Here is a 27,327-nt window from a genome sequence, read left to right as displayed (position 1 = left end):
AGAGCCGGGTGTGCCAGTGGAGGCGCGGCGCCAGCCCGTGGTGGTCGGTGTGACCGGGGCGCGGGCCCGGCTCAGGGAACGGTGGGAGCCCGGGCTCCGGTGAGGCATCAAGGAGCAGGCCCCCGGGGACTGACGCCCTGGCCTGGGCATGAGGCGCGGCGGGGCGGGCAGGAGCGGGAGGAGGAGCCGCCGCCGCCGCCGTTGACCCGGCCGGCCGGGAAGAGGGAGAGATGCGGAGCCCGGCGGCCCGCGCCCCACTTCCAACACCACTGCCGCTGCTGCTGCTCCTGCTGCCGCCACTACTGGGAGACCAGGTAGGGCCCTGTCGTTCCCTGGGGCCTGGGGGACGCGGTTCCTCGGGGGCCTGCGCTCCCGTGGGCTGGCTCTGTCCAGCCTCATCCTCGAACCTCTGGCTCTACACCAGCCGCTGCAGGGATGCGGGGACGGAACTGACTGGCCATCTGGTGCCCCACCATGATGGTCTGAGGGTCTGGTGTCCAGAATCCGGGGCCCACATCCCCTTGCCGCCAGCGCCCGAAGGCTGCCCCTGGAGCTGTCGTCTTCTGGGCGTTGGAGGCCACCTTTCCCCACAGGGCAAGCTTGCGCTGCCCCATGAGCACCTGTGCTTAAAGGCCCCACGGCTGAGATGCCAGTCCTGTAAGCTGGTGCAGACCCCAGGGTTCAGGGCAGGGGAAAGCTCAGCAGAAGCGTCCATGGGTGGACGTCGGAAGAGGAATGTGAATACAGCCCCCCAGTTTCAGCCCCCCAGCTACCAGGCCACAGTGCCCGAGAACCAGCCAGCAGGTACCCCTGTGGCATCTCTGCGGGCCATCGACCCAGATGAGGGTGAGGCAGGTCGGCTTGAGTACACTATGGATGCCCTCTTCGATAGCCGCTCCAACCATTTCTTCTCCCTGGACCCAATCACCGGTGCAGTAACCACAGCCGAGGAGCTGGATCGTGAGACCAAGAGCACCCATGTCTTCAGAGTCACAGCGCAGGATCACGGCATGCCCCGACGCAGTGCCCTGGCCACGCTCACCATCTTGGTGACTGATACCAATGATCACGACCCTGTTTTTGAGCAGCAGGAGTACAAGGAGAGCCTCAGGGAGAACCTGGAGGTGGGCTATGAGGTGCTCACCGTCAGAGCCACAGATGGTGACGCCCCTCCCAATGCCAATATTCTGTACCGCCTGCTGGAGGGGCCTGGGGGCAGCCCCTCTGAAGTCTTTGAGATTGACCCTCGCTCTGGGGTAATACGAACCCGTGGCCCTGTGGATAGGGAAGAGGTGGAATCCTACCAGTTGACAGTGGAAGCAAGTGATCAGGGTCGGGACCCCGGTCCACGGAGTGCCACAGCTGCTGTTTTCCTGTCTGTGGAGGATGATAATGACAATGCCCCCCAGTTCAGCGAGAAGCGCTATGTGGTCCAGGTGCGGGAGGATGTGACCCCAGGAGCTCCGGTACTCCGGGTCACAGCCTCGGATAGAGACAAGGGCAGCAATGCCCTGGTGCATTACAGCATCATGAGTGGCAACGCGCGGGGACAGTTTTACTTAGATGCCCAGACTGGGGCTCTGGACGTGGTGAGCCCTCTTGACTATGAGACGACCAAGGAATACACCCTACGGGTTCGAGCACAGGATGGCGGCCGCCCCCCTCTCTCCAACGTCTCTGGCTTGGTGACAGTGCAGGTCCTGGATATCAATGACAACGCTCCCATCTTCGTCAGCACCCCCTTCCAGGCTACTGTCCTGGAGAGTGTCCCCTTAGGCTACCTGGTTCTCCATGTCCAGGCCATCGATGCTGATGCTGGTGACAATGCCCGCCTGGAATACCGCCTCGCGGGGGTCGGGCATGACTTCCCCTTCACCATCAACAATGGCACAGGCTGGATCTCCGTGGCTGCTGAGCTGGACCGGGAAGAGGTTGATTTCTACAGCTTTGGAGTAGAAGCCCGCGACCATGGCACCCCAGCACTCACTGCCTCGGCCAGTGTCAGCGTGACCATCCTGGATGTCAATGACAATAACCCGACCTTTACCCAACCAGAGTACACGGTGCGGCTCAACGAGGATGCGGCCGTGGGCACCAGCGTGGTGACGGTGTCGGCCGTGGACCGTGATGCCCACAGTGTCATCACCTACCAGATCACCAGCGGCAACACCCGAAACCGCTTCTCCATCACCAGCCAGAGTGGGGGGGGGCTGGTGTCCCTCGCCCTGCCGCTGGACTACAAACTGGAGCGGCAGTACGTGCTGGCTGTTACTGCCTCCGATGGCACACGACAGGACACAGCACAAGTGGTGGTGAACGTCACCGACGCTAACACCCATCGTCCCGTATTTCAGAGCTCTCACTACACGGTGAATATTAACGAGGACCGGCCAGCAGGCACCACGGTGGTGCTGATCAGTGCCACAGATGAGGACACAGGTGAGAATGCCCGCATCACCTACTTTATGGAGGACAGCATCCCCCAGTTCTGCATTGATGCAGATACAGGTGCTGTCACCACCCAGGCCGAGCTGGATTATGAGGACCAGGTGTCCTACACCCTGGCTATCACTGCCCGGGACAATGGCATTCCCCAGAAGTCTGACACCACCTACCTGGAGATCCTGGTGAATGATGTGAATGACAATGCCCCTCAGTTTCTGCGGGACTCCTACCAGGGCAGTGTCTATGAGGATGTGCCCCCCTTCACCAGCGTCCTGCAGATTTCGGCCACTGACCGTGATTCTGGCCTTAACGGCAGGGTCTTCTACACCTTCCAAGGAGGCGATGATGGAGATGGTGACTTTATTGTAGAGTCCACGTCAGGCATTGTGCGAACACTGCGGAGGCTGGATCGTGAAAATGTGGCCCAGTACGCCTTGCGGGCATATGCAGTGGACAAGGGGATGCCTCCAGCTCGCACGCCCATGGACGTGACGGTCGCTGTGTTGGATGTGAACGACAATCCACCTGTTTTTGAGCAGGATGAGTTTGATGTGTTTGTTGAAGAGAACAGCCCCATTGGGCTGGCTGTGGCCCGCGTCACAGCCACGGACCCTGACGAAGGCACTAATGCCCAGATCATGTACCAGATCGTGGAGGGCAACATCCCTGAGGTCTTCCAGCTGGACATCTTCTCTGGGGAGCTGACCGCTCTGGTGGACTTGGACTACGAGGACCGGCCTGAATACATCCTGGTCATCCAGGCCACGTCGGCTCCCCTGGTGAGCCGGGCTACAGTGCACGTCCGCCTGCTTGACCGCAATGACAACCCACCGGTGCTGGGCAACTTTGAGATCCTTTTCAACAACTATGTCACCAACCGCTCGAGCAGCTTCCCCGGGGGTGCCATCGGCCGGGTGCCTGCCCACGACCCTGACATCTCCGACAGCCTGACTTACAGCTTCGAGCGGGGAAACGAACTCAGCCTGGTCCTGCTCAACGCGTCCACGGGTGAGCTGAGGCTGAGTCGGGCACTGGACAACAACCGACCTCTGGAGGCCATCATGAGCGTGCTGGTGTCAGGTAAGGAAGGGCCCCGGTGACATGGGGATGGGGGTGGCCCGTGGGGGAGGGCCTGGAGAGCCATTCAAGGCGGAACTGCTGACCCACCTCTGTCCCCGGTACTGGCCCGGCAGTTGAGGGGTGAGAAGCAGCTTGGGAAGGAGCCCTAGAAATCCTGGCAGCTGTGCTGGCCCTGCCCGCTGCCCCGGGCTGCAAGACCTGGCTGCTTCGGTTGGCCACCCCCTGCCTACCAGCCTGTGACGTGGTGGGGGAAGTGTTGTGAGGCTGCCCTGGTGACGGCTGCCAAGAATTGTGAAAAAAGGCGCGTGGAGGACTGGGGTCCGGGAGAGCTGGGGGAGGGATGGAGAGGACCGTGGCCAGGAGAGGCAAGCCGGCGGTTCAGCGCCCCTTCACGCCCGCCCACTGGGGTCTCCCTGTGATCTCATACAGTCTCTGACAGAGCTGAGGCCGTGGGGCACAGGGTTGCCACTTCGGGGTCAGGACCCTGCAGTCGGGCCCCTTCTGGCTCCCGGCTGAGCCGCAGACCGGCTGAGGGGGACTTTGTCTAGGACATTCTTTTCCCTCCAGGCAGAAAGAGCCTGGCCCGGCTCCCCCTTCAGAGCTCCCACAGGAAGTGAGGCCACAGCTCATTGTCTCTGTCCAAACAGACCCCACTGTCAGAGGTTGTGGTTCGGGGTCCGGCTTGGGGGAGGGGCTGCAAGCCTGGGGCAGGCTGCAGCCTTCTGGGTCCCCTTGCTGCCCCACGGGCTGGCTGTTCTCAGACGCCAGGCCTTCTCTGCAGGCCGTGAGAGCCTGGGCTCAGGGGCTGGGGTGTGGGGACCGCAATGAGCCAGGGGACTGGTGGCCTCTGAGGGCACAGCCCCCTGATCCAGTGGCGAGAGAACAGAATCCTGGGGCATGGGAGCCTGGCCGGGACCTAGGCCGGGCATTCCAGCTGCTTGGCCAAGCGCTCAGCCTGCAGACTCCCTGGACAGAAGGGCTGGGGGAGGAGAGTTGGGGTGGGGACGACACCCTGTCTCTTCTGTCAGCTACAGGGAGTGGGCAGCAGCAGCAGCAGCAGCAAGGAGGGGGCCAGCCCCAGGTTGCTGAACCCCTTCCCCAAGCCTGGGAACAACTGGGACCCTCATGAGGGCTCACTGTTAGCTGTGCCCTGGGGATGGGTGGGTCAGGGTACCCTCACTCCAGACACATCAGGGAGGGGAGAAAGAGAAGAGCCTGCCGGGCCTCACTTCCACCCTGGGGAGTCTGGGCCAGGATGGGAGTGAGAGGCGTGCAAGACACAGGGTGTGGCTTCAGCTCCCCACCCCCTCCACTCATGGTCCTTCCGGGGACTCATGACTCCCCTCCCCACTCCGCAGGTGGCCATCAGAGCCAGGGCACATGAGCTTTTAGAGGTCACAGACAAGGTTCTGTGCATCTTGAAGCCTCAGTTCCTCTCCAGGAGGAGTAAGTGGGAGCTGGAGCTCCCCTATCTCGTCCTTCTGTGTGCTGGGAGGCAGGGGGAAGGAGTGGAGAGGAAGGGCCTCTCCCTCCTGTCCATCCCCAGTCCGCCCTAGGTGATGGAGGGATGGGCAGAGGCCCCACCCAGCCTTCGTGCTCCTACCAGAGCAGAGCCCCAGACCTCGGCTCCCCTAGAAGAGAGGGGGAGGCCTCGGCTGACCCTCCAGCCCTAGCCCCACCCTCTCCCCTCAGCCCTGACCCTTGGAGGCAGTCACCACGGCAACCCCAAAGTTCAGGGAGGCTGGGGTGAGGGGGATTGACTCCTACTGCCCCTTTGTTTTCCTTCTCTTGTTCTTTGTCTCTTCTTTCTTTCCCGCCTCTGCCCCTGGGGGCCCTTCTGCACGGCCCCCTCCATTGCCCTCTCCCCATCTCCTGTGTGACTCTCTCCTGCTTTCCCACTTTCTCCACTGCTGGCTCTTTTCCTGGGCCTTTGTCTGCCCCTGTTTGGTTTCTGTGTTTATGCCTCTCTGATTTCCCCCTCTCTTGTTCCCTGTGGCTGCAGCTGCCACAGCTTGGGCCGGATGGCTCCCCTGAAGCCTGAATTCTCCTCGCCTCTTCCTTACCCTGCTAGGACACACAGGAGCTCCTGTCCATGGCCTGGTCATTCCCCAGAGTGGCAGACCCCCTCCAGGCCTACAACTCCCACTGGCACATCTGCCAGGGGAAGAGGGGCTTGGAGTCTGATTCTGCCAGAGTCTGGGACTTGGCACTTTTCCAGGTGTGGCAGGTTGGGTTCTAGACACAGGTGGGGTTTCCTGGAGTCAGGGCCCATCCCAACCCTTTTCTTCCCAGGAGGATGGCTCAGGTAATGCACCCCCCCACCCCTGTTTCCACCGTCACCTTTTGCACCTGAGGGGTGGCCCAGGTCAAGGCAGGAGAGAGGAACAAAGAAGACGCAGAGAGCAGTAGGTTGACTGCTGGGATGGGGGACAATAGCAGAGGGGGCAGGTGGCCACAGATGGTGGACCAGATGGGAAGCAACAGAGACGCACTGGGCAAGGGGCACAGGCGGGGCCTGGGATGACGGAGGGGGGACGTAGGGAGGAGCGCTTGTTCCCAGGGCTGAGTGGTGGTGAGGTTTCTCTTGACTGCCCCCTCCCCTCCCTGATTAGTTAGAAGTGCTCTGTGTGGATTCTTGGGCTGCATTCTGCCCGGAGGGACTATCCCGCCAAGGAATAACGGCACCAGGTACACAAGAGCCCTGTGCCAGTTCCATAACTAAGTGCAGGGGGGTCTGAAAGAGGGAGAAAAGTAGAGCCTGAGGTCATAAATCTGGGCAGGCTTCCTGGAAAAGGTGAGTTTAGAGCGGGTTAGAAAACCAGGAGGGCCGTGGGCTGGTGTCTGGATAGGCCAGGTAGGAAGGAACAGCTTGTTCAGTAGCAGCAAGTTAAGAGAAGGAGGAGCAAGTGAGTGATGACAAACAGGCTTGCTGGTGAGAGCAGGCGGGCCTTGCATTCTCAAGCAATGAGGCTGGAGGGCAGGTGGGCAGTGGGCCAAGGACATGGCTGAGATGGGTGTCTGGCTTTAGCCTTCCCAGCCGCCAGTGCAGTTAGCCACCTCAAGTCGCTGTGACACAGAAGCAGGATCTGTTCCCAGATCCCTTTCCTACTCCCACCCCACCCCTGAAATACCAACTCCTGTCCCATTCCTGCTAGGGTGTCCTTTTTAATAGCTACCCGGGCCCCTCCTGCTGTGTTTTAAAGACCCTTTCTTCATTATGGAGACCAAATAAATTCTCATGAACATCTTACTGAACACCTACTATGCGTAGGACATTGTAGTAAATAAAAAAGATGAATATCCTTTATAGCCCTGCCAAGCCATTTCCCTCTCCCCTTGGCCTCCAGCTTTCACTTTGAGCTAAATAAAATCCATTGCCATGTATTTGTGCATTCAGGTGTATATGGTATTTCGGGGCTTAGGGTGTGTAGGTGGAGTGAGAAGCCAGAGTGTTAGTGCTTAGCTGTTTATAGGTGAGTGTGTGGCCTGGGGGTGTGGCAGGCACTCGGCTATAATGCGGTTAGCCAAGTGGGTGATGAGTAGCCAGAGGCCCTAGGGCTGGAGGAGAGGTCAGCCCACTGGGGCTCTTGTCTGGGGCTCAGGGTGGAGAGCTGCCCAGGCCCTTCCATCTCTGACCCCCAGAACGCCACAGCATCAGGCCAGTGGGTGGTGCTACCACCTGTAAGGTGGCTCAGCTGGATTTCCTGGGGTGGGGCCCCCCAGGCTACCCTCTGCAGCCCAGAGAGTTGGGCGGGAAGAATGCTTTGTGTGGGGCGTTGCCATGGGGATAGCGGGCCTGAGCCCAAGCAGCCGTGGGGCTCAGTGGGAGGGGGACTGGGTGGCCCACTGACCCAGTTCACCCTCCATTCTCTACTGCAGTGGGGGAGGGGGAACATGGCCAGGGTCAGAGTTATGGTAGTGTTGAGAAATAGAGGCTGAGGGGGCAGAAGGATTATATCTGTGGGTCTCTCATGGTGCTCTGGGCCCTGTAGGAAGGTAAGAAAAAGGCGAAATAAGATTCTTGTGCAGGAAGGCACCTGGTCTGGTATAAGGGAGCAGGACCTGTGGCTTGGGCAGGGAAAGGTGCACAAATATTAAAAGATGTGTCCGTGCTTCACAACAGAGGGTTTCTGGGAAGTATGCAATAAGAAGTTCTGAAAATCAATCCCCTTAAGTGCCCATGCGGGCTGAGCCATCATGGAGTGACTCTCCCTCAGGTGAGGTACACATACCTCCTAGGGCACCTTTATGCCAATTAGAAAAGAGGACCCTTTCTTGGCAACTAGGCAATGCAAGAGTGTGCAGGCGGGATTTCAGCCCGCACTCACTCCCTCCTCCGGCTGCTCCTGCCCGGGGCCAGGTCTATGGCTTGGCAACCCTGCCCTCCCCAGGTGCTGACCGTCTCACCTCTCCGCAGATGGCGTGCACAGTGTGACCGCTCAGTGTGCACTGCGCGTCACCATCATTACTGACGAGATGCTCACGCACAGCATCACGCTGCGCCTGGAGGACATGTCGCCTGAGCGCTTCCTGTCGCCCCTACTGGGTCTCTTCATCCAGGCCGTGGCCGCCACGCTGGCCACACCCCCAGACCACGTGGTGGTCTTCAACGTGCAGCGGGACACCGACGCCCCGGGCGGCCACATCCTCAATGTGAGCCTGTCGGTGGGCCAGCCGCCAGGGCCCGGGGGCGGGCCTCCCTTCCTGCCTTCTGAGGACCTGCAGGAGCGCCTGTACCTCAACCGCAGTCTGCTCACGGCCATCTCGGCGCAGCGCGTGCTGCCCTTCGACGACAACATCTGCCTGCGCGAGCCCTGCGAGAACTACATGCGCTGCGTGTCGGTGCTGCGCTTCGACTCCTCCGCGCCCTTCATCGCCTCCTCCTCCGTGCTCTTCCGGCCCATTCACCCAGTCGGGGGGCTGCGCTGCCGCTGCCCGCCTGGCTTCACGGGCGACTACTGCGAGACGGAGGTGGATCTCTGCTACTCGCGGCCCTGCGGCTCCCACGGCCGCTGCCGCAGCCGTGAGGGCGGCTACACCTGCCTCTGCCGCGATGGCTACACCGGTGAGCTCTCACCGAGGGAGGGGGGACCCCTGGGGGCGGCTCTGGGGGCCTAACGCCGTGGTGCCAGCACAATCAGGCTAAGGACAGGGGTGGCCTCGTTCTTTTCCAGAGTAAGGTACAGGGTACACTGGCTATTCACAAGTCCCACTTGCTCTTTCACAACCACCTATTGAGGAAGGCAGAGAGGGGACCCCTTCTTCTCGGCCACCTACCCAGCCCCCACCCCCAGGTGGTGTAACTGAGGTCAGCTCTTGCTCTAGAGCCAAGCGGCTTGCATTTGTATCCCAGCTTTGACAATACTAGCTGGGTGACCTTGGGCAAGTTACTTAACCTCTCTGTGCCTTAGTATTTTTTAAGTGGATGATGAATCTATTCACATGATAAGGTGGTTGTGAGAACTGATTTAATACGGGTAAAGACCTGGCCTGTAGGAAGTGTTGGCTGTGATTTAAGGGAACGCTGAGATCAGGTGACTTGCTCCAGGTCTCATCTGGATTAGAGATGCGGCTGGGCCTAGTACCTGATCTCTCCCCACTGGTGAGTGAGTTACCTTTCTGAGGTGCAGCAAGTGCTTTTTTCCCTAGGTATTGAGGGGAAGGCACAGAAGAGCTGGGGAAACTGGAGGGTTTGGGTATGGGGATAGTGGTTTTCAGATTATCGCACCTGTGTGTGACCCTGAACAGAATAGCCCCACCCTTGCCCAGGTGTGTAAAACAGCGTCCTGACCAAGAGGCCGCCCTGTTGGCCTGTTTCCAGGGGTCTTTACACATCCTGTCCCAAGCCTCTCCCTGGGATGCTCACTGCCTCTGCTTTGTGCTCCTGACCCCTCCCTGCAGGCTCCTGTTTTTCCTCAGGACATACCCTTCTCTCCTCCATGGGCCCTTCCTTCCCAGATGCCTTAGGGCTTGCTCCCTCTCCTCCAGAGCTATGCCCACTGGCTCTGCCAGCAGTGGTAGGCAAGCCCCACTGCCACCCCTGCTGCGTCTTCCTGCCCAGAACTTGCCAGACTTGACTCCTCTCAGCTGCTACTGTGGGTGGAGGGGCGGGTGGGGAGCAGAGGGGTGGGCTTGGGGGAGGGGAGGGAAGTCTTTGTCCAGGAGGATGGGGTAGGGGGGTGCTTAGAGTAGGCGAACAACAGTTGCCATGGAAACTAGAGCCTGTCACTAGGCACTGGAGCTGAGAACCTATCTCTAGAATCTGGGAATGGGGAGGGAGAGAAAAGGGTGGATTTTTCTATCTGATATTGTTGGAATTTTCATCTCCTCCATTGAATCCTGGTCTGCTCCCAGGGCTCAGTTCCCTACTCTGTCAGCATCTCCCAAGTGCACGGAGGTCCTCAATCTGGACCCCAGGGCTCAGGGTGGGAGTTCCCTGCCCCATTTCTGGAAAGTCCCCAGCTTCCTGCCCACACCATCCCATAACTCCGACAAATCCAAGTGGAAGCCTGGTCTTATCCCCAGGGAGGGAAACTGATCTTGGTGCCTGACAGGGACAAAAGCACCAGTGGGAGGGAGGGAGGAAGCAGGGGTTGGCAGCAGCCCACATGCTGTCCTGCAGGCCCTTCCCTCCATGCGCATTCACCCCTAAAGGGGCCAGAACACCCCTAAGCTTGCTTGGTAGCCCTGACACCAAAGGCCGCTAGGACGTGGCCCTTATAATCAGGGACCTCGTGGGCCTGTGCTCTCGAGGTCCAAACAGGGGTATGGAAGGGACTGGGAGCCTCAAGGCGCTCGCAGGACAGCCGTATATGGGAGTGTGGTGAGAACAGCCCAGTGCGCCACACACAGCACAGAATGGCTGAGTTTGCACATGAGAGGAAGTGGGGACGCCTGGGAGAGTTTGGGGGTATTATGGGGGTCACAGGAGACCACGGAGGGATCACTGGATGCAAAAGAGTCCCAGCTCCCCAGGCACTTGGTGCTCACCTGCCTTACCTCTTGCCCAGGTGAGCACTGTGAGGTGAGTGCCCTCTCAGGCCGTTGCACCCCGGGTGTCTGCAAGAATGGGGGCACCTGTGTCAACCTGCTGGTGGGCGGCTTCAAGTGCGACTGCCCATCCGGAGACTTTGAGAAGCCCTTCTGCCAGGTGACCACGCGCAGCTTCCCCGCCCGCTCCTTCATCACCTTCCGGGGCCTACGCCAGCGCTTCCACTTCACCCTGGCCCTCTCGTGAGTTCCTGGGTGCTGGGGGTAGGGGCCGGGGGGGGTGAGTCTGGTGCCTCCTGTTCTGTGGACGAGGTGGGAAGTCAGGCAGCAAAAGTGCCCAGAAGAGGATGTTGGCAGAGCCAGGTCTGCACTTGGAATTGCCTGTGCAGTTGGCCAGCAGGCCTCCTTCACCCACCAGGGCCGTCTACGCTCCTCCCACCCCACTCTCAAGGGTGGGAGCTAGGATGCCAAGGTTCTGCTTCTGGTCCTGGTTTGGGCTCATCTTCCACACTCTAGCCACATGGCCCATAGCCTCGGCCAAGGAGTCAGCCCTCTGGAGAGTCCTGAGTAGGATCAGGGCTGGTTAGGTGGCTGGGGTGCTGGCATCCAGGTGGGTGCCCCATTGCGTGCCCCCATCGTCCACTCCTACTCAGGTTTGCCACCAAGGAGCGTGATGGGCTGCTGTTGTACAATGGGCGCTTCAACGAGAAGCATGACTTTGTGGCCCTCGAGGTGATCCAGGAGCAGGTCCAGCTCACCTTCTCTGCAGGTGATCCCGCTTGCCCCATGTCCTTGCCCATCTCCTAGAGGCCCCGTGTCTCTCGGCCCTTGACCCCAAGTCACACACTCTCCCAGCCAGATCTGGGCCCAGCCCAACCATGAGCATCCCCTCCCCATTCCCAGCCCTCATCTGGTGTCCCAGCTCACCTGGGTCCTTTCCCCAGGGGAGTCGACCACCACCGTGTCCCCGTTCGTGTCCGGAGGGGTCAGTGACGGCCAGTGGCACACAGTGCAGCTGAAGTACTACAATAAGGTGGGTGCGGGAGGCGGTCAAGGAGCTGGAGGGTTCTGTCCTTGGCTCAGGTGCTCACCTAGACCTGGGTGGCACTGCCTGCCCAGGGGCTGGTCATGGCACTTCTGGCTGAAATGGGGGAAGGGGGGGTGGAACTTACCACCTTGCTGGGCATTCCCATTCCACTGGGTGGTGTAGATGCTTCCTGTTCTAGTAGGCAGAAACTTGAGTAGACGCTGAGGAAGGTAAAGCATGTAAGTCCTGTGAGCACACATCAGTGTGCATGTGTGTTTGTGTACACACACACGTATATGTGGGGGTGTGTGTACACACAGGGGGTGAGTTAGTGCCTGGCCCGTGACCTGAGTGGCTCTTGCCCACTCTTTCCCATCTCTGCCCTTCCCTGTCCACAGCCGCTGTTGGGTCAGACAGGGCTCCCGCAGGGCCCATCCGAGCAGAAGGTGGCTGTGGTGACCGTGGATGGCTGTGACACAGGGGTGGCCCTGCGCTTCGGAGCTCTGCTGGGCAACTACTCCTGCGCTGCCCAGGGCACCCAGGGTGGCAGCAAGAAGTAAGCAGGGGAGAGGGCTGGGGCTGCGGTGAGGTGTGGGCCAGTCAGGGAGGGAGGGTTGTAGGGGGGCCTTTGGGGGCCCTGAAATGGGGACCAGTTCAGACAGGGGTCATCCCTCACCTTGCTTCTCTCTGCCCCTGCTCAGCCCTCTGCGGGGGCTGGGGTGGGAGGCGGGAGCGGGCAAGATTGGGGGACTAGAGCTGGGCCTCGTGCAGCGGTCTGGGGAGGGGCGGGTATCAGATGAGAGCAGCTCCTGTTGAGGCTCCCCTTCCCCTGGCTGCTCTACAGGGCCCCTTGGGCTCCTGGCCTGGCGGCAGGGCTCAGGGAGGAGGAAGAGCCGGAAGCACCCCACTCTCCCTCATGTCGCAGCCATTTTTGCTCCCCCAGGTCTCTGGACCTGACAGGGCCCCTGCTGCTGGGCGGGGTGCCTGACCTGCCTGAGAGCTTCCCTGTCCGAACCCGGCACTTCGTGGGCTGCATGAGGAACCTGCAGGTGGACAGCCGCCATGTCGACATGGCCGACTTCATTGCCAACAACGGCACCGTGCCCGGTATGGGGGCTGGGGTAGGGGCGAGGCCAGGGGCCCTACGCAGAGAGGAGGGGTGTGCCTGCTGCGGGAACCCCTGCACGTGGCGGGTCTCGGAGCCCCCTCCAGCCACTGCCACAGGTTTTCTGTTGGGAGCCTCCACCTGAGTGCTCTTCTCTCCACTCTAGGCTGCCCTGCCAAGAAGAACGTGTGTGACATCAACACTTGCCACAATGGGGGCACCTGTGTGAACCAGTGGGATGCCTTCAGCTGCGAGTGCCCTCTGGGCTTCGGGGGCAAGAGCTGTGCCCAGGGTAGGGGGCAGCTCTCAGAGGTCGGGGCCTGGGAGCTGTCAGCACTGCTGGGAACACTGGCAGGGTCCGGGCAGGCACTGGGCAGGGCCCAGCTGAGCTGGGCTGTGGGTAGAAAAGCGTGTCTGGGCAGAGCCTTGAGAGGGTAGCACGGGAGACAAAGGGCCCAGTCAGAGGCAGGCCTGGGCACAGTGTGGTGCGGGCCCAGGGCAGGTGAATGCTCTGGGGGGCGGGGCTGCCGTGGAGAGTGGGCACTAGGAGGGACAGTGCCCTGCCTCCCAGGGAGCCGCCCCTGCTGAGCATCATACCCCCTGGGGCACTTGGGCGCTCCGCCTCTCAGAGTCTGCCTTTATCTGTCTCCCCAGAAATGGCCAACCCGCAGCGCTTCCTGGGCAGCAGCCTGGTGGCCTGGCATGGCCTCTCGCTGCCCATCTCTCAGCCCTGGCACCTCAGCCTCATGTTCCGCACACGCCAGGCCGACGGCGTCCTGCTGCAGGCTGTCACCAGGGGGCGCAGCACCATCACCCTGCAGGTGATGCAGAGAGGGGTGGGGCAGGCAGGCCCTGGCCAGGGTTGGTCAAAGATGGCTGGGCGGGGCCTTTCCCTGGAAAGAAAGGCAGCTAGGTTCGTTTGGTGAATCACTGCTGCCATCTCTTGGGCCCAAGGGAAATAATACCTTTTCCTCTCTGGCCTCAGCTGGGCAGCAGGATGGGTTTGGTGGTCCAGGAAGGAGGACAGTGGGCTGGAAGAAGAGCCCATTAAGGCAGTCTGCTGACCCTCTTTTCTTCTGGTGCCAGCTTCAGGAGGGCCACGTCGTGCTGAGCGTGGAGGGCACCGGACTCCAGGCCTCGTCTCTCCGCCTGGAGCCAGGCCGGGCCAATGATGGCGACTGGCACCATGCACAGCTGGCACTGGGAGCCAGTGGGAGCCCCGGCCACGCCATCCTGTCCTTCGACTATGGGCAGCAGCGGGCAGAGGGCAACCTGGGCCCCCGGCTGCATGGGCTACACCTGAGCAACATTACCGTCGGGGGAGTGCCTGGGCCGGCCAGTGGTGTGGCCCGCGGCTTCCGGGGCTGTTTGCAGGTAAGCCTCCTGCCCTGCCTTCTCATCTCCAATAGCTGGAGGCTGGAGGCCCGCTCCACAAAGGGCCAACACTACCTTGTCCCTCCCAGGGTGTTCGGGTAAGCGAGACGCCCGAGGGTATTAGCAGTCTGGATCCCAGCCGTGGGGAAAGCATCAATGTGGAGCCAGGCTGTAGCCTGCCAGACCCCTGTGACTCGAACCCATGTCCTGCCAACAGCTATTGCAGTGACGACTGGGACAGCTATTCCTGCAGCTGCGATCCAGGTATGCCAGGGATCCAGGGAAATGGGGCAGGTTAGCAAGTGCAGGGCGGCGACAGTTCACTCTGGCTCTGCCGTGTGACCTGGGGCTAGTCACATCACCTCTCTGAGCCTCTCCTCCTGCACTACAAAGCCAGAGCCAGCTGGTATATCTGCTCAGGATAGAAGGGGATGGATGAAGGCAGGTTTGAAGAAAGTGCCAGGGGAAGGTGGGGATTGAGCCTCTCCTGTCCTTCTGGTCCCAGGTTACTATGGTGACAACTGTACTAACGTGTGTGACCTGAACCCATGTGAGCATCAGTCCGTGTGTACCCGAAAGCCCAGTGACCCCCGTGGCTATATCTGCGAGTGTCCCGAAAATTACCTTGGGCCATACTGTGAGACCAGGTAAGTGGACCATTGCAGGCAGCAGCAGGTCCCAGTGGCACTGCCTGTGTCTGCTGTGTCCCTCAGAGCACTGAGAACCTGGCTGACCCACAGCCAGGCTCAGAAGGGCCACACATGGCTACGCCAGACGGGTGGCAGAGGGAGCCCATGTCTGCCTGGTCCTTCTCCGCAGGATTGACCAGCCTTGCCCCCGAGGCTGGTGGGGACACCCCACATGCGGCCCATGCAACTGTGACGTCAGCAAAGGCTTCGATCCGGATTGCAACAAGACAAGCGGCGAGTGCCACTGCAAGGTGACAGCCCCGGCCTAGGCCTCCATAGCGGCTGCCTTGGCCTCTGTTCTGTACCTCCTGGGCCCTTGGGGGGGACAATGAAGGAAGACTCTGCAGAGAGCTGAGGGCTTATGCGCCTTTGCTCCACTAGGGCGGGCAAGGGGCTGTTTGTTCTCGTGTGTCTGGGGTGTGGGGCGTCCAGGACCTATACTTAACCAGTGAGCTCTGGGTCAGCTATACTGGTTGTTTGCAGCCTGTTCTGATTGGTGTCCAATTGATGGATTAAACTCCAAAACATTACCAGTTGTTACATATCTTGAATGTACCATTCTTGGTGGGGACCTGAGGTCAGGGAGCCTCTCTCCAGAGGGGCTACAGTGAAGGATCCATGAGCATCCAGGGAAGAGAGCCTGAGCCAGTGATCCCATCCTCCCTCTCCCCTCCCAGGAGAACCACTACCGGCCCCCTGGCAGCCCCGCCTGCCTGCTGTGTGACTGCTACCCCACGGGCTCTCTGTCCCGAGTCTGTGACCCTGAGGATGGCCAGTGTCCGTGCAAGCCCGGTGTCATTGGGCGCCAGTGTGATCGCTGTGACAACCCTTTTGCTGAGGTCACCACCAACGGCTGTGAAGGTAGGGCTCTTGCGGTAGATGGGTGGCCCTCCCTGCTGTGTGCCAGGCCCTGGTGTCCCAGGGAGGCCAGGAGCAGGGGCTGGTTGCAGGCCTGAGGCTGCACAGGGAGGGCTGGGGAGCCTGGCCAGAGCTGTAGGGGGACAGTTGCTCCTGAGTGACGGTGTGTGCTTCCCTGCAGTGAATTATGACAGCTGCCCACGGGCCATCGAGGCTGGGATCTGGTGGCCCCGTACCCGCTTCGGGCTGCCTGCTGCTGCCCCCTGCCCCAAAGGCTCCTTTGGTAGGTACTGGAGGCCCAGAATGTGAGACTGAGGACTTGGCCTTTCATCAGTGGGGTGAGGGTGGGGAGCCCCTGGCTACTGATCATAGGACCCCACTTTACAGCCTCCAAGTCCTGGGGACTCCATATCCCATGCTTCCTTGGCTCACTGTTCCCCTGCTCCCAAGGTTGCCTAAATGAAAGGTGCCTATATCTTTGACTCATAACAAAAGTGCTAAAAAACCCGCATTGTGCATGGCACAGGGCTGGGTGCTAGAGATTCAAAGATGAGTCACACAGGGTTCCCGTCCTCAGCTCACCACCTAGTGCTGGAGTTATGCCACTAAAAAGATGGTCTGGGGAGTAGGGGAGGCGAGGTGCTGTCCCAGGCGACCCAGCCGCAGGATGGGGGCTGGCGCTGGTCCTTGGATTGACGATGACCAGAGTTCAGAAGTAGAGAGTGAGTGGCAGAGAGCTCAAGGTGGTGGCTGGAGAGGGACAGCCACGTCTGGGGGCTCAAAGGGACCACGTGTGCTGCAGGACCACGTGTGCTCCTGTAGCCCTTTTTTGGGCTGATCCTACAGAGGTTTTGGCTCTGGTGTTCTCCACACACGTCTCCCTGTTTTCACCTGCAGTACAGGATGGCAGGGCCCTTGTTTGGTTGTCTCCTGCCTCTGGTCCATAAGGGGCTGGCCCCCAGCAGAACTCAGCCAGGTCTCGGCAGCCTCCTGTCTCCCCCCCTGAGGCCTGCCCTCCTGGCTGCCTTCCCCCAGGGACTGCTGTGCGCCACTGTGACGAGCACAGAGGGTGGCTCCCCCCAAACCTCTTCAACTGCACATCAGTCACCTTCTCAGAGCTGAAGGGCTTTGTAAGTGGAACTTGTCATCTCCATCTCTTTACCCCCACCCCCTGCCCTGGCCCAGTATGACCTGCCTGCCTCCCCAGCTTTGAGAAAGGGGACTCTGGAATTCCAGCTCCTGTCTCCCAGGGCCCCCACCTGGAGCCATTTCTCCCCTTTCCTGAGTCCTTTTACTCTAGAGTTCCAGTTCTACTCTCTGGGTACCTCACTCCTGTGCTGACCCCCCAGCCTATCTTGGTCCCAGGCTGAGCGGCTGCAGCGAAACGAGTCAGGCCTGGACTCGGGGCGCTCCCAGCGGCTGGCCCTGCTTCTGCGTAACGCTACCCAACACACGGCTGGCTACTTCGGCAGTGACGTCAAGGTGGCCTACCAGCTGGCCGCTCGGCTATTGGCCCACGAGAGCACCCAGCGAGGCTTCGGGCTGTCCGCCACACAGGATGTGCACTTCACCGAGGTGGGGCTTGGAGGGGGCAGGAATGGCTGGGTGGGTGGAGGTCACGGTGAGTGAGCCTGCTCCTGGCCACCTGGGGGCAAAATGGGGGGCACTCCCCACCCCTGCCTTTGGGGAGCTCTCAGCCGGCATGAGGCCCCCATGAGACCCCCTGAGCCATGGCCCAGCATGTGGGTAATTTAGAGCACCTCTTCCTAACCCTTTTCATAGCAAGGCGCCTGTAGAAAATAATGTTTGTACTGGGGCCCGGTCTGATCAGGCTTCTTGGAGGAGAGGCCCTGCCCATCGTGCCAGGACAGGGAGGAACCAGCATCTAATAACATCTGTGTGGGAAGCTCTTAGAGACTGAGGAGGAAGGGTTAGAGGAAGGGGCATGGTGGGGGGCGAGCCAGGGCTGGTCTAGGTACAGGCTGGGGCCTGGTGCTGGGGACGAGGAGTGAGGCTGCAGGCACAGCCCACCGAGACCGTGCCCTCCCCCAGAATCTGCTGCAGGTGGGCAGCGCCCTCCTGGATGCAGCCAACAAGCGGCACTGGGAGCTGATCCAGCAGACAGAGGGTGGCACCGCCTGGCTGCTCCAGCACTATGAGGCCTACGCCAGTGCCCTGGCCCAGAACATGCGGCACACCTACCTAAGCCCCTTCACCATCGTCACGCCCAACATTGGTGAGGCTGCTGCCAGGGTGGGAGGGTCCAGGGAGAGTCTCTGGTAAGGGCGGCCGTGCCAAGGGCCTGCCCACCTCACGGGGGGTCTGAACTGTGACCTCTCCCTAGTCATCTCTGTAGTTCGCCTGGACAAGGGGAACTTCGCTGGGGCCAAGCTGCCCCGCTACGAGGCGCTGAGAGGGGAGCGGCCCCCGGACCTTGAGACAACGGTCATTCTGCCTGAGTCCGTCTTCAGAGGTCAGTGGGGACCAAGGGGTGGGTCAGGGGCCAGGCCAGGGCATCTGCGCAGGACCCAGCTGAGTGGACAGTGTCCCCATCCCAGAAACACCCCCCGTGGTCAGGCCTGCGGGCCTTGGAGAGGCCCAGGAGCCGGAGGAGCTGGCACGGCGCCAGCGGCGGCACCCGGAGCTGAGTCAGGGCGAGGCGGTGGCCAGTGTTATCATCTACCGCACCCTGGCTGGGCTGCTGCCCCATAACTACGACCCAGACAAGCGCAGCCTGAGGTGAGCGGCTGGGCAGGCGGGGAGTGGGGCGGGGGAGCAGGTCGGCTGGGTGGGGCACAGAGAGGGGCCAGGGCCTGGGGGCACCTCAGAGTGATTGGGGCGTCCTCCAGTCACACGACTACCGTGGTGACTGTGTGCCCGCCTGCCCCGCGCCAGAGTTCCCAAACGCCCTGTCATCAACACGCCCGTGGTGAGCATCAGCGTCCATGACGACGAGGAGCTTCTGCCCCGTGCTTTGGACAAGCCAGTCACGGTGCAGTTCCGGCTGCTGGAGACGGAGGAGCGGACGAAGCCCATCTGTGTCTTCTGGAACCATTCGATCCTGTGAGCCTGCACTGCCCTGACCCCAAGGCTTTGGGCGGAGAGTTCAGGCCCCTGGGCACCCCACCCTTCTTGTCTCCTGACCCTGCCTCCCTCACGCAGGGTCAGTGGCACAGGTGGCTGGTCAGCCCGAGGCTGCGAAGTTGTCTTCCGCAACGAGAGCCACGTCAGCTGCCAGTGCAACCACATGACGAGCTTCGCCGTGCTCATGGACGTGTCCAGGCGGGAGGTTGGACCCACCAGGGGTAGCTGCAGAGCTGGGGGTGGGAGCCAAGGGCACTGGACTAGGTGCTCAGGCCCCGCCCTTCCTAATCCCTCTGGCTCTCTGCCACCCACCCTGCAGAATGGGGAGATCCTGCCACTGAAGACGCTGACCTATGTGGCCCTAGGGGTCACCTTGGCTGCCCTACTGCTCACCTTCCTCTTCCTCACTATTCTGCGTGCCCTGCGCTCCAACCAGCACGGCATCCAACGGAACCTGACTGCCGCCCTGGGCCTAGCTCAGCTGGTCTTCCTCCTGGGAATCAACCAGGCTGACCTCCCTGTAAGATGTTCCTCCTCACGCAGAAACCTTCCCCAGTGCCCAGCCCTCTCAGACTCCCATATGCGTCCTCCCCAGCGGCCCCCTCAATCCCTGCTCCTGCAGTAGTGACTGAGCCAGCCTAGTGCCTGGCCCCCAGTTTCCTCCTTTCTAGCTCCTCCTTACTTCCCCAGCACCCTAGAGGTACCTTCCTCTGGCCCAGACTCCCCCTGAAGCACCTCCCAACACCCAGGCTCTCCTCCCCTGTCTGGTGAGAGCAGGACCCACACTCTGGGTGTGCCTTGGTCACTGACTGGGCGTGGCCTGGGCCCTCAGTTTGCCTGCACAGTCATCGCCATCCTGCTGCACTTCCTGTACCTCTGCACCTTTTCCTGGGCTCTGCTGGAGGCCTTGCACCTGTACCGGGCACTCACTGAGGTGCGCGACGTCAATGCCGGCCCCATGCGCTTCTACTACATGCTAGGCTGGGGTGTGCCCGCCTTCATCACAGGTACCCCCACCCCCGATCCCGGGCCTTGAGGTTCTACATCCCTAGGGCCTACGTCCATTTTCATGCCACCTTCTCCCACTCCCATCCCAGGCCCAGAGGCCCACATCCCTATGCCGGGCCAGGTTCTCCACAAGTATCCCTCTGGTTTAACACAGCTATTGACACCCCCACTCAGGGACAGGGTCCCCCATCCTGGAGAGGACGGCATGGACAGATGGTGGGCAGAAGCCTTCATCCCCTGCACCTGGCCCTAGGAGCCCACTTGACCACCTGACTGATTTCCAAGTCCCTGATCACCCCTTCCCCACTGCTGTCACCAGGTCTAGCCGTGGGCCTGGACCCGGAGGGCTATGGGAACCCTGACTTTTGCTGGCTCTCCATCTACGATACGCTCATCTGGAGTTTTGCTGGCCCCGTGGCCTTTGCCGTCTCGGTAAGTGCTGGAAAGCGGCTGGGGGCGAGCAGGCTGAGTGTGACCTCAGGATCCCCTTTAGGAACTGCTGAGGCCTCCATAGGGTGGGGTGGAAGCTGTCTGTTCCCTGATGGTCCCCCTCACACGTCCCCCTCCCCTGCTAGATGAGTGTCTTCCTGTACATCCTGGCGGCCCGGGCGTCCTGTGCTGCCCAGCGGCAGGGCTTTGAGAAGAAAGGCCCTGTGTGAGTATGGGGTGTGGGTGCCTTGGCAGTGGACGGGCATCGGCATGGGAGGCCTCACGGCCAGACTCACAGCCCACCCCCTCCCCAGCTCGGGCCTGAGGCCCTCCTTCGCTGTCCTCCTGCTGCTGAGCGCCACGTGGCTACTGGCACTGCTGTCTGTCAACAGTGACACCCTCCTCTTCCACTACCTCTTTGCTGCTTCCAATTGCATCCAGGTACCTGGTCCGACCCATGCCCTGTGGGAGGCCGGTGGAATTGTAGGTGGGAAGCTTGGGCACGAGGTGCCTTAATAAGCACTTAGACACTTGCTGCTTCTTGCCTGTCAGGGCCCCTTCATCTTCCTCTCCTATGTGGTGCTTAGCAAGGAGGTCCGGAAAGCACTCAAGTTTGCCTGCAGCCGCAAGCCCAGCCCTGACCCTGCTCTGACCACCAAGTCCACTCTGACCTCGGTGAGGGAGCCGGGGTCAGGGAGGTGAAGGGGTCATGGGGAGTTGAGGGGGAAGAGGCAGGAGGGACAAAGGCTGTGCTTTTGTCCCACTTTTTCTCCATCCTTATATCCTTTCCTGGAAGGAGGAAGGGGTGGTGAAATGGTATGGGTGGCCTGGGAAGAAGGGGCCTGGGGTCGGGGGGGGGGGATTTTTGACTTGGGAGGGATGGGAGCGGAGCTTAGAATAGATGAGGGAGTAGCCAAGACAGGTAATCAGGTCATAAATGCCCCACACCTGAGAATCCCTTGTGCCTCTCGGTAAATCTTCTGTGCCTCCCAGAATGCTCTCAGGAGATAATTCCTGGTGCCATCTTTTGCCAGCAGACCCTTACACAGCCGAGTCCGGGGCACTTGGGGTGCGTCGAACTGGCACAGCTATGGCAGAGCTACAACACTACTAGGCCCTGAAATGGGGGCAGCAAAGATGTGGGGCCTCTCTCTTCAGTCCTGGGCATGTGGCGGGGAGAACTTAGGGCAAGCTCCCTCGGCCCCTCCGCTTTCCTGGGGCCACCCCTTCCGGCTCACCCATGTACTGACCTCTCTGTTCCCTGCCTAGTCCTACAACTGCCCCAGCCCCTATGCAGATGGAAGGCTTTACCAGCCCTATGGAGACTCAGCAGGCTCTCTGCACAGCGCCAGCCGCTCGGGCAAGAGTCAGCCCAGCTACATCCCCTTCTTGCTGAGGTGAGCTCTGGTGATGGGACAGTTGGGGAGGGGAGAAGGGCACCGGGCATGCTAGACCCAGGCCAGGCTGCTAGGAGTTGCGTAGCACACACCATGGCCGACACGGTGGCAGCTTGAAGTGGAAGCAGTGAGGAACATGGGGAAGGAACTGGAAAACCCAGAACAGAGAAGAGAATGGGACACCGGGTGAGGGGCCAGGCTGATGCCTCCAGCATGTCTTGTCTTCTTAGGGAGGAGTCCACACTGGACCCTGGCCAAGGGCCCCCTGGCCTGGGGAACCCTGGTGGCCTATTCCTGGAAGGTCAAGACCAGCAGCATGGTGAGGACGGAACCTCCTGACGGCCAGTGGTGGTGGAGGCGCAGCTGCCTAACTTTTGTTGAGGGTGGGCAGTGGCGGATGGGCTGCCTGTGATCTCTCCCGCACTTCCTAGATCCAGACACAGACTCTGACAGTGACCTGTCCCTGGAAGATGACCAGAGTGGCTCCTATGCCTCTACCCACTCATCAGATAGTGAGGAGGAGGAAGAGGAGGAAGAGGCAGAGGCCACCTTCCCTGGAGAGCCGGGCTGGGACAGCCTGCTGGGGCCTGGGGCGGAGAGACTGCCCCTGCACAGTACCCCCAAGGGTGGGTCAGCGCAGGGTTGTGGCCTTTGGGGGCAGTGGGAGGGCAGAGGGGCTGGGATTCCTGGGAAGCAAGACTAGGGTGGTGACTCTCCTAGCCGTCTGTCTTCTCTGGGCCTCATTTACTTCCTTTCTCCACCAGATGGGGGCCTGGGGCCCGGGAAGGCCCCCTGGCCAGGAGACTTTGGGATCGCAGCAAAGGGCAGTGGTGGCAATGGGGCTTCTGAGGAGCGGCCGCGGGAGAATGGAGATGCCCTGCCTCGGGAGGGGTCCCTGGGTCCCCTTCCAGGCCCTTCTGCCCAACCTCACAAAGGTGAGCGGGGTATGCTCAGCTGCATGCTCCCCCATCAGCAAACCTCACTCCTCACACTGGCCTGTGGCTGGCAGGGCTCTCGAGGGCAGCCCCATGCTCCTTCCACCTGCTCCTCATGGCACCCGCCCTCCGGCCCACAGGCATCCTCAAGAAGAAGTGTCTGCCCACCATCAGTGAGAAGAGCAGCCTCCTACGGCTACCCCTGGAGCAGGGCACAGGGTCTTCCCGGGGCTCCTCAGCCAGCGAGGGCAGCCGGGGTGGGCCCCCTCCCCGCCCTCCACCCCGGCAGAGCCTCCAGGAGCAGCTGAATGGGGTCATGCCCATCGCCATGAGCATCAAGGCAGGCACGGTGGATGAGGACTCCTCAGGCTCGGAGTGAGTGTGGCTGGGTGGGCGGGACAGGGTGCAGCCCCACAGAGGCCCCGCCTCCAGGCCTCCCAGGCCGCTCTGGTGGGCGGCCGAGTGCGGCCCAGGTCCCTTCAGGCCACATGCCCACAAACATGACGCCCTGTGGGGTCAGCCCAGCCCAGCATCGGGCAAAGTGAGGGAGGGTGGGGAGCTGGGGTTGCTTTTCTGTTTCCTCCTTCTGGTGAAAGCTTCTCACTGTCTCCTCTGCTCTGACTAACCCTCTGTCTGCCTTTTCTGTCACTCTCCTTTCCTGCCTCTCCAGATTTCTCTTCTTTAACTTCCTGCATTAACCCTGGGCCGGTGGTTCCTACACCCTGAGGCTCCCTTACGCTCCCCAGCTGCACTCATGCTCCCACTCCTGTCTTGTGCTTTATCCCGCCCCTGCTCCCCCTGCCTGCCTGCCTGCAGCAGCGACGAAACATCCATCTGAGGAGCCTGGGCCTTGCCGGGAGGGGCACCCACCCCACCCAAGGCCATCTAGTGCCAACTCCCTCCCCCACCATCCCCCTCACTGCACTTTGGACCCCTGGGGCCAACATCTCCAAGACAAAGTTTTTCAGAAAAGAGGAAAAAAGAAATTTAAAAAAGGAACTCCACTCTTCATGACTTCAGGGATTAATTTTTTTTATACGCTGGAAATTGACTCCCCTTTCCCTCCCCAAAGAGGATAGGACCTCCCAGGATGCTTTCCCAGCCTCTCCTCAGTTTCCCATCTGCTGTGCCTCTGGGAGGAAAGGGACTCTTGGGGGACCTGCCCCTCGTTTGCCATCACCAAAAGGAAAGGACAAAGCCACATGCACCCAGGGCATCAAGCCCTGTGGGCCGCACCGGGCAGGCCTCAGTGCGATGAGGGCGCAGGGCCGAGGGCACTCCTCACCCCGCCTGTGCCGCCCCTTCCAGGAACTGAAAAAGCCCTGTCCGGAGAGGGGGCAGAAGGACTCAGCGCCCCCAGACCCCCAAATGCTGCACGAACACATTCTGAAGGGAACCCATGCCCCTGGGTGGCGGCCGGGCCACCCCAGCCCCTCTCCTTTCCCTGGACTCTGGCCGTGCACTGCAGCCCGGGTGTTTGCTCAGTTCGCTGACCCAAAAGTGCTTCATTTCCCTGCCCGCCCCATGCTGGGGAAGGCCAGTCATGTGTTAAGTTGAGCTTCTTTGCTATTGTGTGGGTGGGACAGGGAGGAAGAGGACAGATGGGGCTGGCACGGTTGCCCCGTGCTGTCTCCAGCCCAGGTCTCCAGTCTGGGTTCCAGGGTCCACTCGCCCTCCTCTGAGACCAGACAAACCCCACTGACCTGCTGTGGCCTCTGAGACATGTTCTATTTTTATCCCCTTCTTGGAATTGGCTCTCTTCTTCGAAGGACCAGGTCCCTGTTCCTCTTTCTCCCCCCTCACCACCCAGCTCCCTGCGAAGAGAGAGTTAATATATATTTTTTATTTATTTGCTTTTTGTGTTGGGATGGGTCCAGTCCCAGGGGGTCTGATGTGGCCATCAGTCAGGTCGGGTGTGTACCCAGCAGTCCTGGCGAGGGGGCCTCAGGCCCTTCCCCTTGCTCCAGGCTGTCATCTCCCCACCTCTCCCTCCCTCCTCAGTTTTGCCAACTGCTGTTCATCTGAGTCACCATTTATGCTGAGCATGTGTTCCAGACTTGTCACCCATTTTCCTCTGGAGCAGGTGGCTAGAAAAAGAGGCTATGAGTAGAAAAAGTGTTCCTATTTCTCATTTGTAAGGCTGGTCTCTGGCTTTTCTGCCATGGATTCTTTCCCTGGCCTCTCCCCTCAGCAATTCCTGCAAAGGGTTAAAAACTTAACTGTTTTTTACTACTGATGACTTGACTTAAAAAAATACAAAGATGCTGGATGCTAACTTGATACTAACCATCTGATTGTACAGTTTGATTGTAACTGTAAATATGGTAGCATTTTGTGCTTTGTTTTTTCAGTTCTCCATGCCACTGAATAAAACTAGTTCTCTGCGGGCTGAGCACTGTCATCCTTTCCTCCTGTGTGGGGCCCTCTCCTTCCAGCGCGGGGAGGCCTGGTCGCTGGAAAACACGAGCAGGCAGGGCCCTGGAAGGGCCACGTCAGGGGACTCAGATATCCTCTCGACACCCCCAGCAGTGTCCCCCAAATAGCCTCAGTACTGAGCCCACGTCCTGGCATTTCCAACGAAGATGTGGCTGTTAGCAGGAAAGTATGCTTCTCACCAGGACAGGAGGGACTTGTACGGCTGGAGAGGCTGCACAGAGCAGGCAGGATTCCAGCCCAGCCCCTTAGGGCTGAGTCCCGTCCTGGGAGCAGAATTCAGGAGGCAGGGAGGGCTGAGAGGCTGGTGGGAATTGAAAGGTGCTCAGTGACTAGGTACATCCTAACTTCATTCCCCTGGGCGGTCTCGTGTTTTTCCCCATCGGAAATGAAGCAACTACTCATACTCTAGCCAGCTGTGTGCTCTGCCACATTACTTCTGTTCCCGAGTTTTGTGTTTTTCGAAGGTCTGTTCAACAAACTAGATAGGGAGTTCACATGGGGGCCATAGAGGGGAGTTGTTAAGAACAAAAACCCCGGAACCAGACTGAGCGACTTAATCTCTCTGAGCCTTAGTTTCCCTGCCTGCAAAATGAGGATGATAATGGTTTGTGCCTAACTGAGCTTTTATGAGAATTAAATGAGTTGACATATGTTTAGAACAGTTCACAGTGCATAGTAAGAGACCAAGAAACCCTGGCTTCCTTCCCTGGTGCTACTGGGGAGGCGGGTGAAGACAGAGTGCATAAAGAGAAAAGACAGAAAGCTCGACCCAAACGGAAGGAAGTAAGCAGGTAGTGAGCTAGAAGGGCAGCCGTGGCAGGCAGGCCTCCTCCCCCACAGATGCTGCCTCCTGAACGTTGCTTAAACAGGTCTGCAGTGCGATTGGAGGGGCAGTTAACGAAACCCTAGACTGACTTAGAGGGCGAAAGGAACATCCCTTGCCTTGTCCTTTTCGGCCACCAGGTGGCAATAGCACGCGGGTCTGCTGCTTGTTTTGCCTCTGAGGACCCACCGGGGCCTGGCTCACACGCAGGCCACACGAACATGCCATCTGCTGGCCACACCTAAGCGTGTGTCTGGGCTTGCTTCTGTCAGACACCAGTGCAGGACGCGGTTGGGAGACGCACCCGAGGTCTTCCTGCCCCTGCCAAATGTTCTCCAGAGTCAGACACTCAGTGTCTGTCTCCACACACCCTCCCCCCAGCTCAATGCTTGGAATCCCAGAGGCTCAGGGAAAGGTGAAAGTGTAGGCAGCTGTCACTGCGATATAGGTGAATGTGTTAAATGAACCTTAAGATCAGCTATAAAAAGAAGAAAGCCACGGGGTGGGGGGGGCGGGCCTGGCCCACGAACAGGGGAAGGGCCTTTTAGTGCCTCAGAAGGGGGCCTATGGGCATGTAAACCTGGGGGGCGGGGCACCAGCTGGAACTCACTCCCTTGGCCCAGTTGCCTGACTTCCTTAAGTCAGGGCCTGGCCTCCAAGGAGGAAAAGTCCTCTCAAAACTCATAAGGAATTGGGCTGGTTCTGGCATTTCCAAGAATCGAAGGCTGTGAGAAAAGGGAGACCCTCAGTTAATCTGTTAAATGAATCTTTTGTCATTCATTTAACAAACACCCCCCCCCATCTTGCACTCAAATATTTTTTCAATAAATGAATAGAACTCTCCACCACATACAAATCACAACACTAGGCACTGCAGAGGTGTATAAATCCTGGCGCCAGCCCTCAAGTCTAGTAGGGGTAAGAAGAGAAGAACACCAACAATTCTAAAGACATAAGGCAGAACATAACAAGGTGTTCGGGCATCTTCTGCCTGAGGCAATCAGCAAACCTGAACACCAGGGTACCCACCCGAGGGCCCCCTCATCCCATAAGTACAGCAGACAAGATGCTGAATTCCTAGGAGTATCCATTCTCTTGCCAGGAAAGGACACCCACGTTTAGAATACAAATAATAATTTACCAAGACCCTGGTTTGATAGCCTCACACACTGTGAATTAAACTCTGCTTAGGGCTTCCCTGGTGGCGCAGTGGTTGAGAGTCTGCCTGCCGATGCAGGGGACACAGGTTCGTGCCCCGGTCCGGGAAGATCCCACATGCCGTGGAGTGGCTGGGCCCGTGAGCCATGGCCGCTGAGTCTGCGCGTCCATAGCCTGTGCTCCGCAACGGGAGAGGCCACAAGCAGTAAGAGGCCCACATACCGCAAAAAAATAAGTAAAGAAACTCTACTTAAGTTGATCTGGACCTTCTAATAACATATGAAGCCTGGAAATGCCTAGAAAAAGGCAGCCTGTTCCCATCGAATGCCAACAAGGGGGCTAGTCATAGCCTGATTAGCTGGAATCTCAAGGGCCTAAGGCCTATTCAGACCCCTGCCTGGGAAGCCCATCCTGGCTCCCTCATTGGAATTACACAGGAGTTTACTCCAAATTTGTTAGAAATTGGAGCAGGATTTACTTCCACATGTA

General features: G+C 59.9%; 1 protein-coding gene across 5 annotated transcripts; it reads left to right on the top strand.

Annotated features, from left to right (window-relative positions):
- Nucleotides 1-26,094, top strand: CELSR2 (cadherin EGF LAG seven-pass G-type receptor 2). Of its 5 annotated transcripts, XM_089918512.1 has the most exons (33): nt 14-3,525; nt 7,943-8,590; nt 10,536-10,758; nt 11,169-11,284; nt 11,460-11,548; nt 11,941-12,098; nt 12,486-12,649; nt 12,814-12,939; nt 13,302-13,468; nt 13,734-14,021; nt 14,111-14,285; nt 14,527-14,668; nt 14,841-14,961; nt 15,388-15,571; nt 15,750-15,851; nt 16,604-16,698; nt 16,934-17,143; nt 17,621-17,804; nt 17,913-18,041; nt 18,127-18,307; nt 18,464-18,631; nt 18,731-18,857; nt 18,972-19,172; nt 19,485-19,659; nt 19,980-20,092; nt 20,236-20,315; nt 20,404-20,530; nt 20,642-20,764; nt 21,359-21,486; nt 21,717-21,805; nt 21,918-22,112; nt 22,251-22,421; nt 22,562-26,094. In XM_089918512.1, exons 1-33 carry the CDS (start codon nt 231-233, stop codon nt 22,798-22,800), a joined length of 8,733 nt encoding a protein of 2,910 aa, XP_089774638.1. In that variant the 5' UTR covers nt 14-230; the 3' UTR covers nt 22,801-26,094. The 5 variants fall into 5 exon arrangements, with proteins under 5 accessions (XP_089774655.1, XP_089774646.1, XP_089774638.1 ...); XM_089918508.1 differs by having other exon boundaries at nt 22,251-26,094; XM_089918515.1 differs by lacking the exons at nt 21,717-21,805; nt 21,918-22,112; nt 22,251-22,421; nt 22,562-26,094 and having other exon boundaries at nt 20,677-20,764; nt 21,359-21,466.
- The last annotated feature ends 1,233 nt before the right edge of the window (nt 26,095-27,327 follow it).

The sequence above is a fragment of the Delphinapterus leucas genome, chromosome 1 (genome assembly GCF_059928025.1).
Source record: "Delphinapterus leucas isolate spDelLeu-1000000601 "Yukka" chromosome 1, BTC_Dleu_Yukka2, whole genome shotgun sequence".
NCBI classification, from domain to species: domain Eukaryota; kingdom Metazoa; phylum Chordata; class Mammalia; order Artiodactyla; family Monodontidae; genus Delphinapterus; species Delphinapterus leucas.
This window is presented reverse-complemented; position numbering and strand designations above follow the sequence as displayed.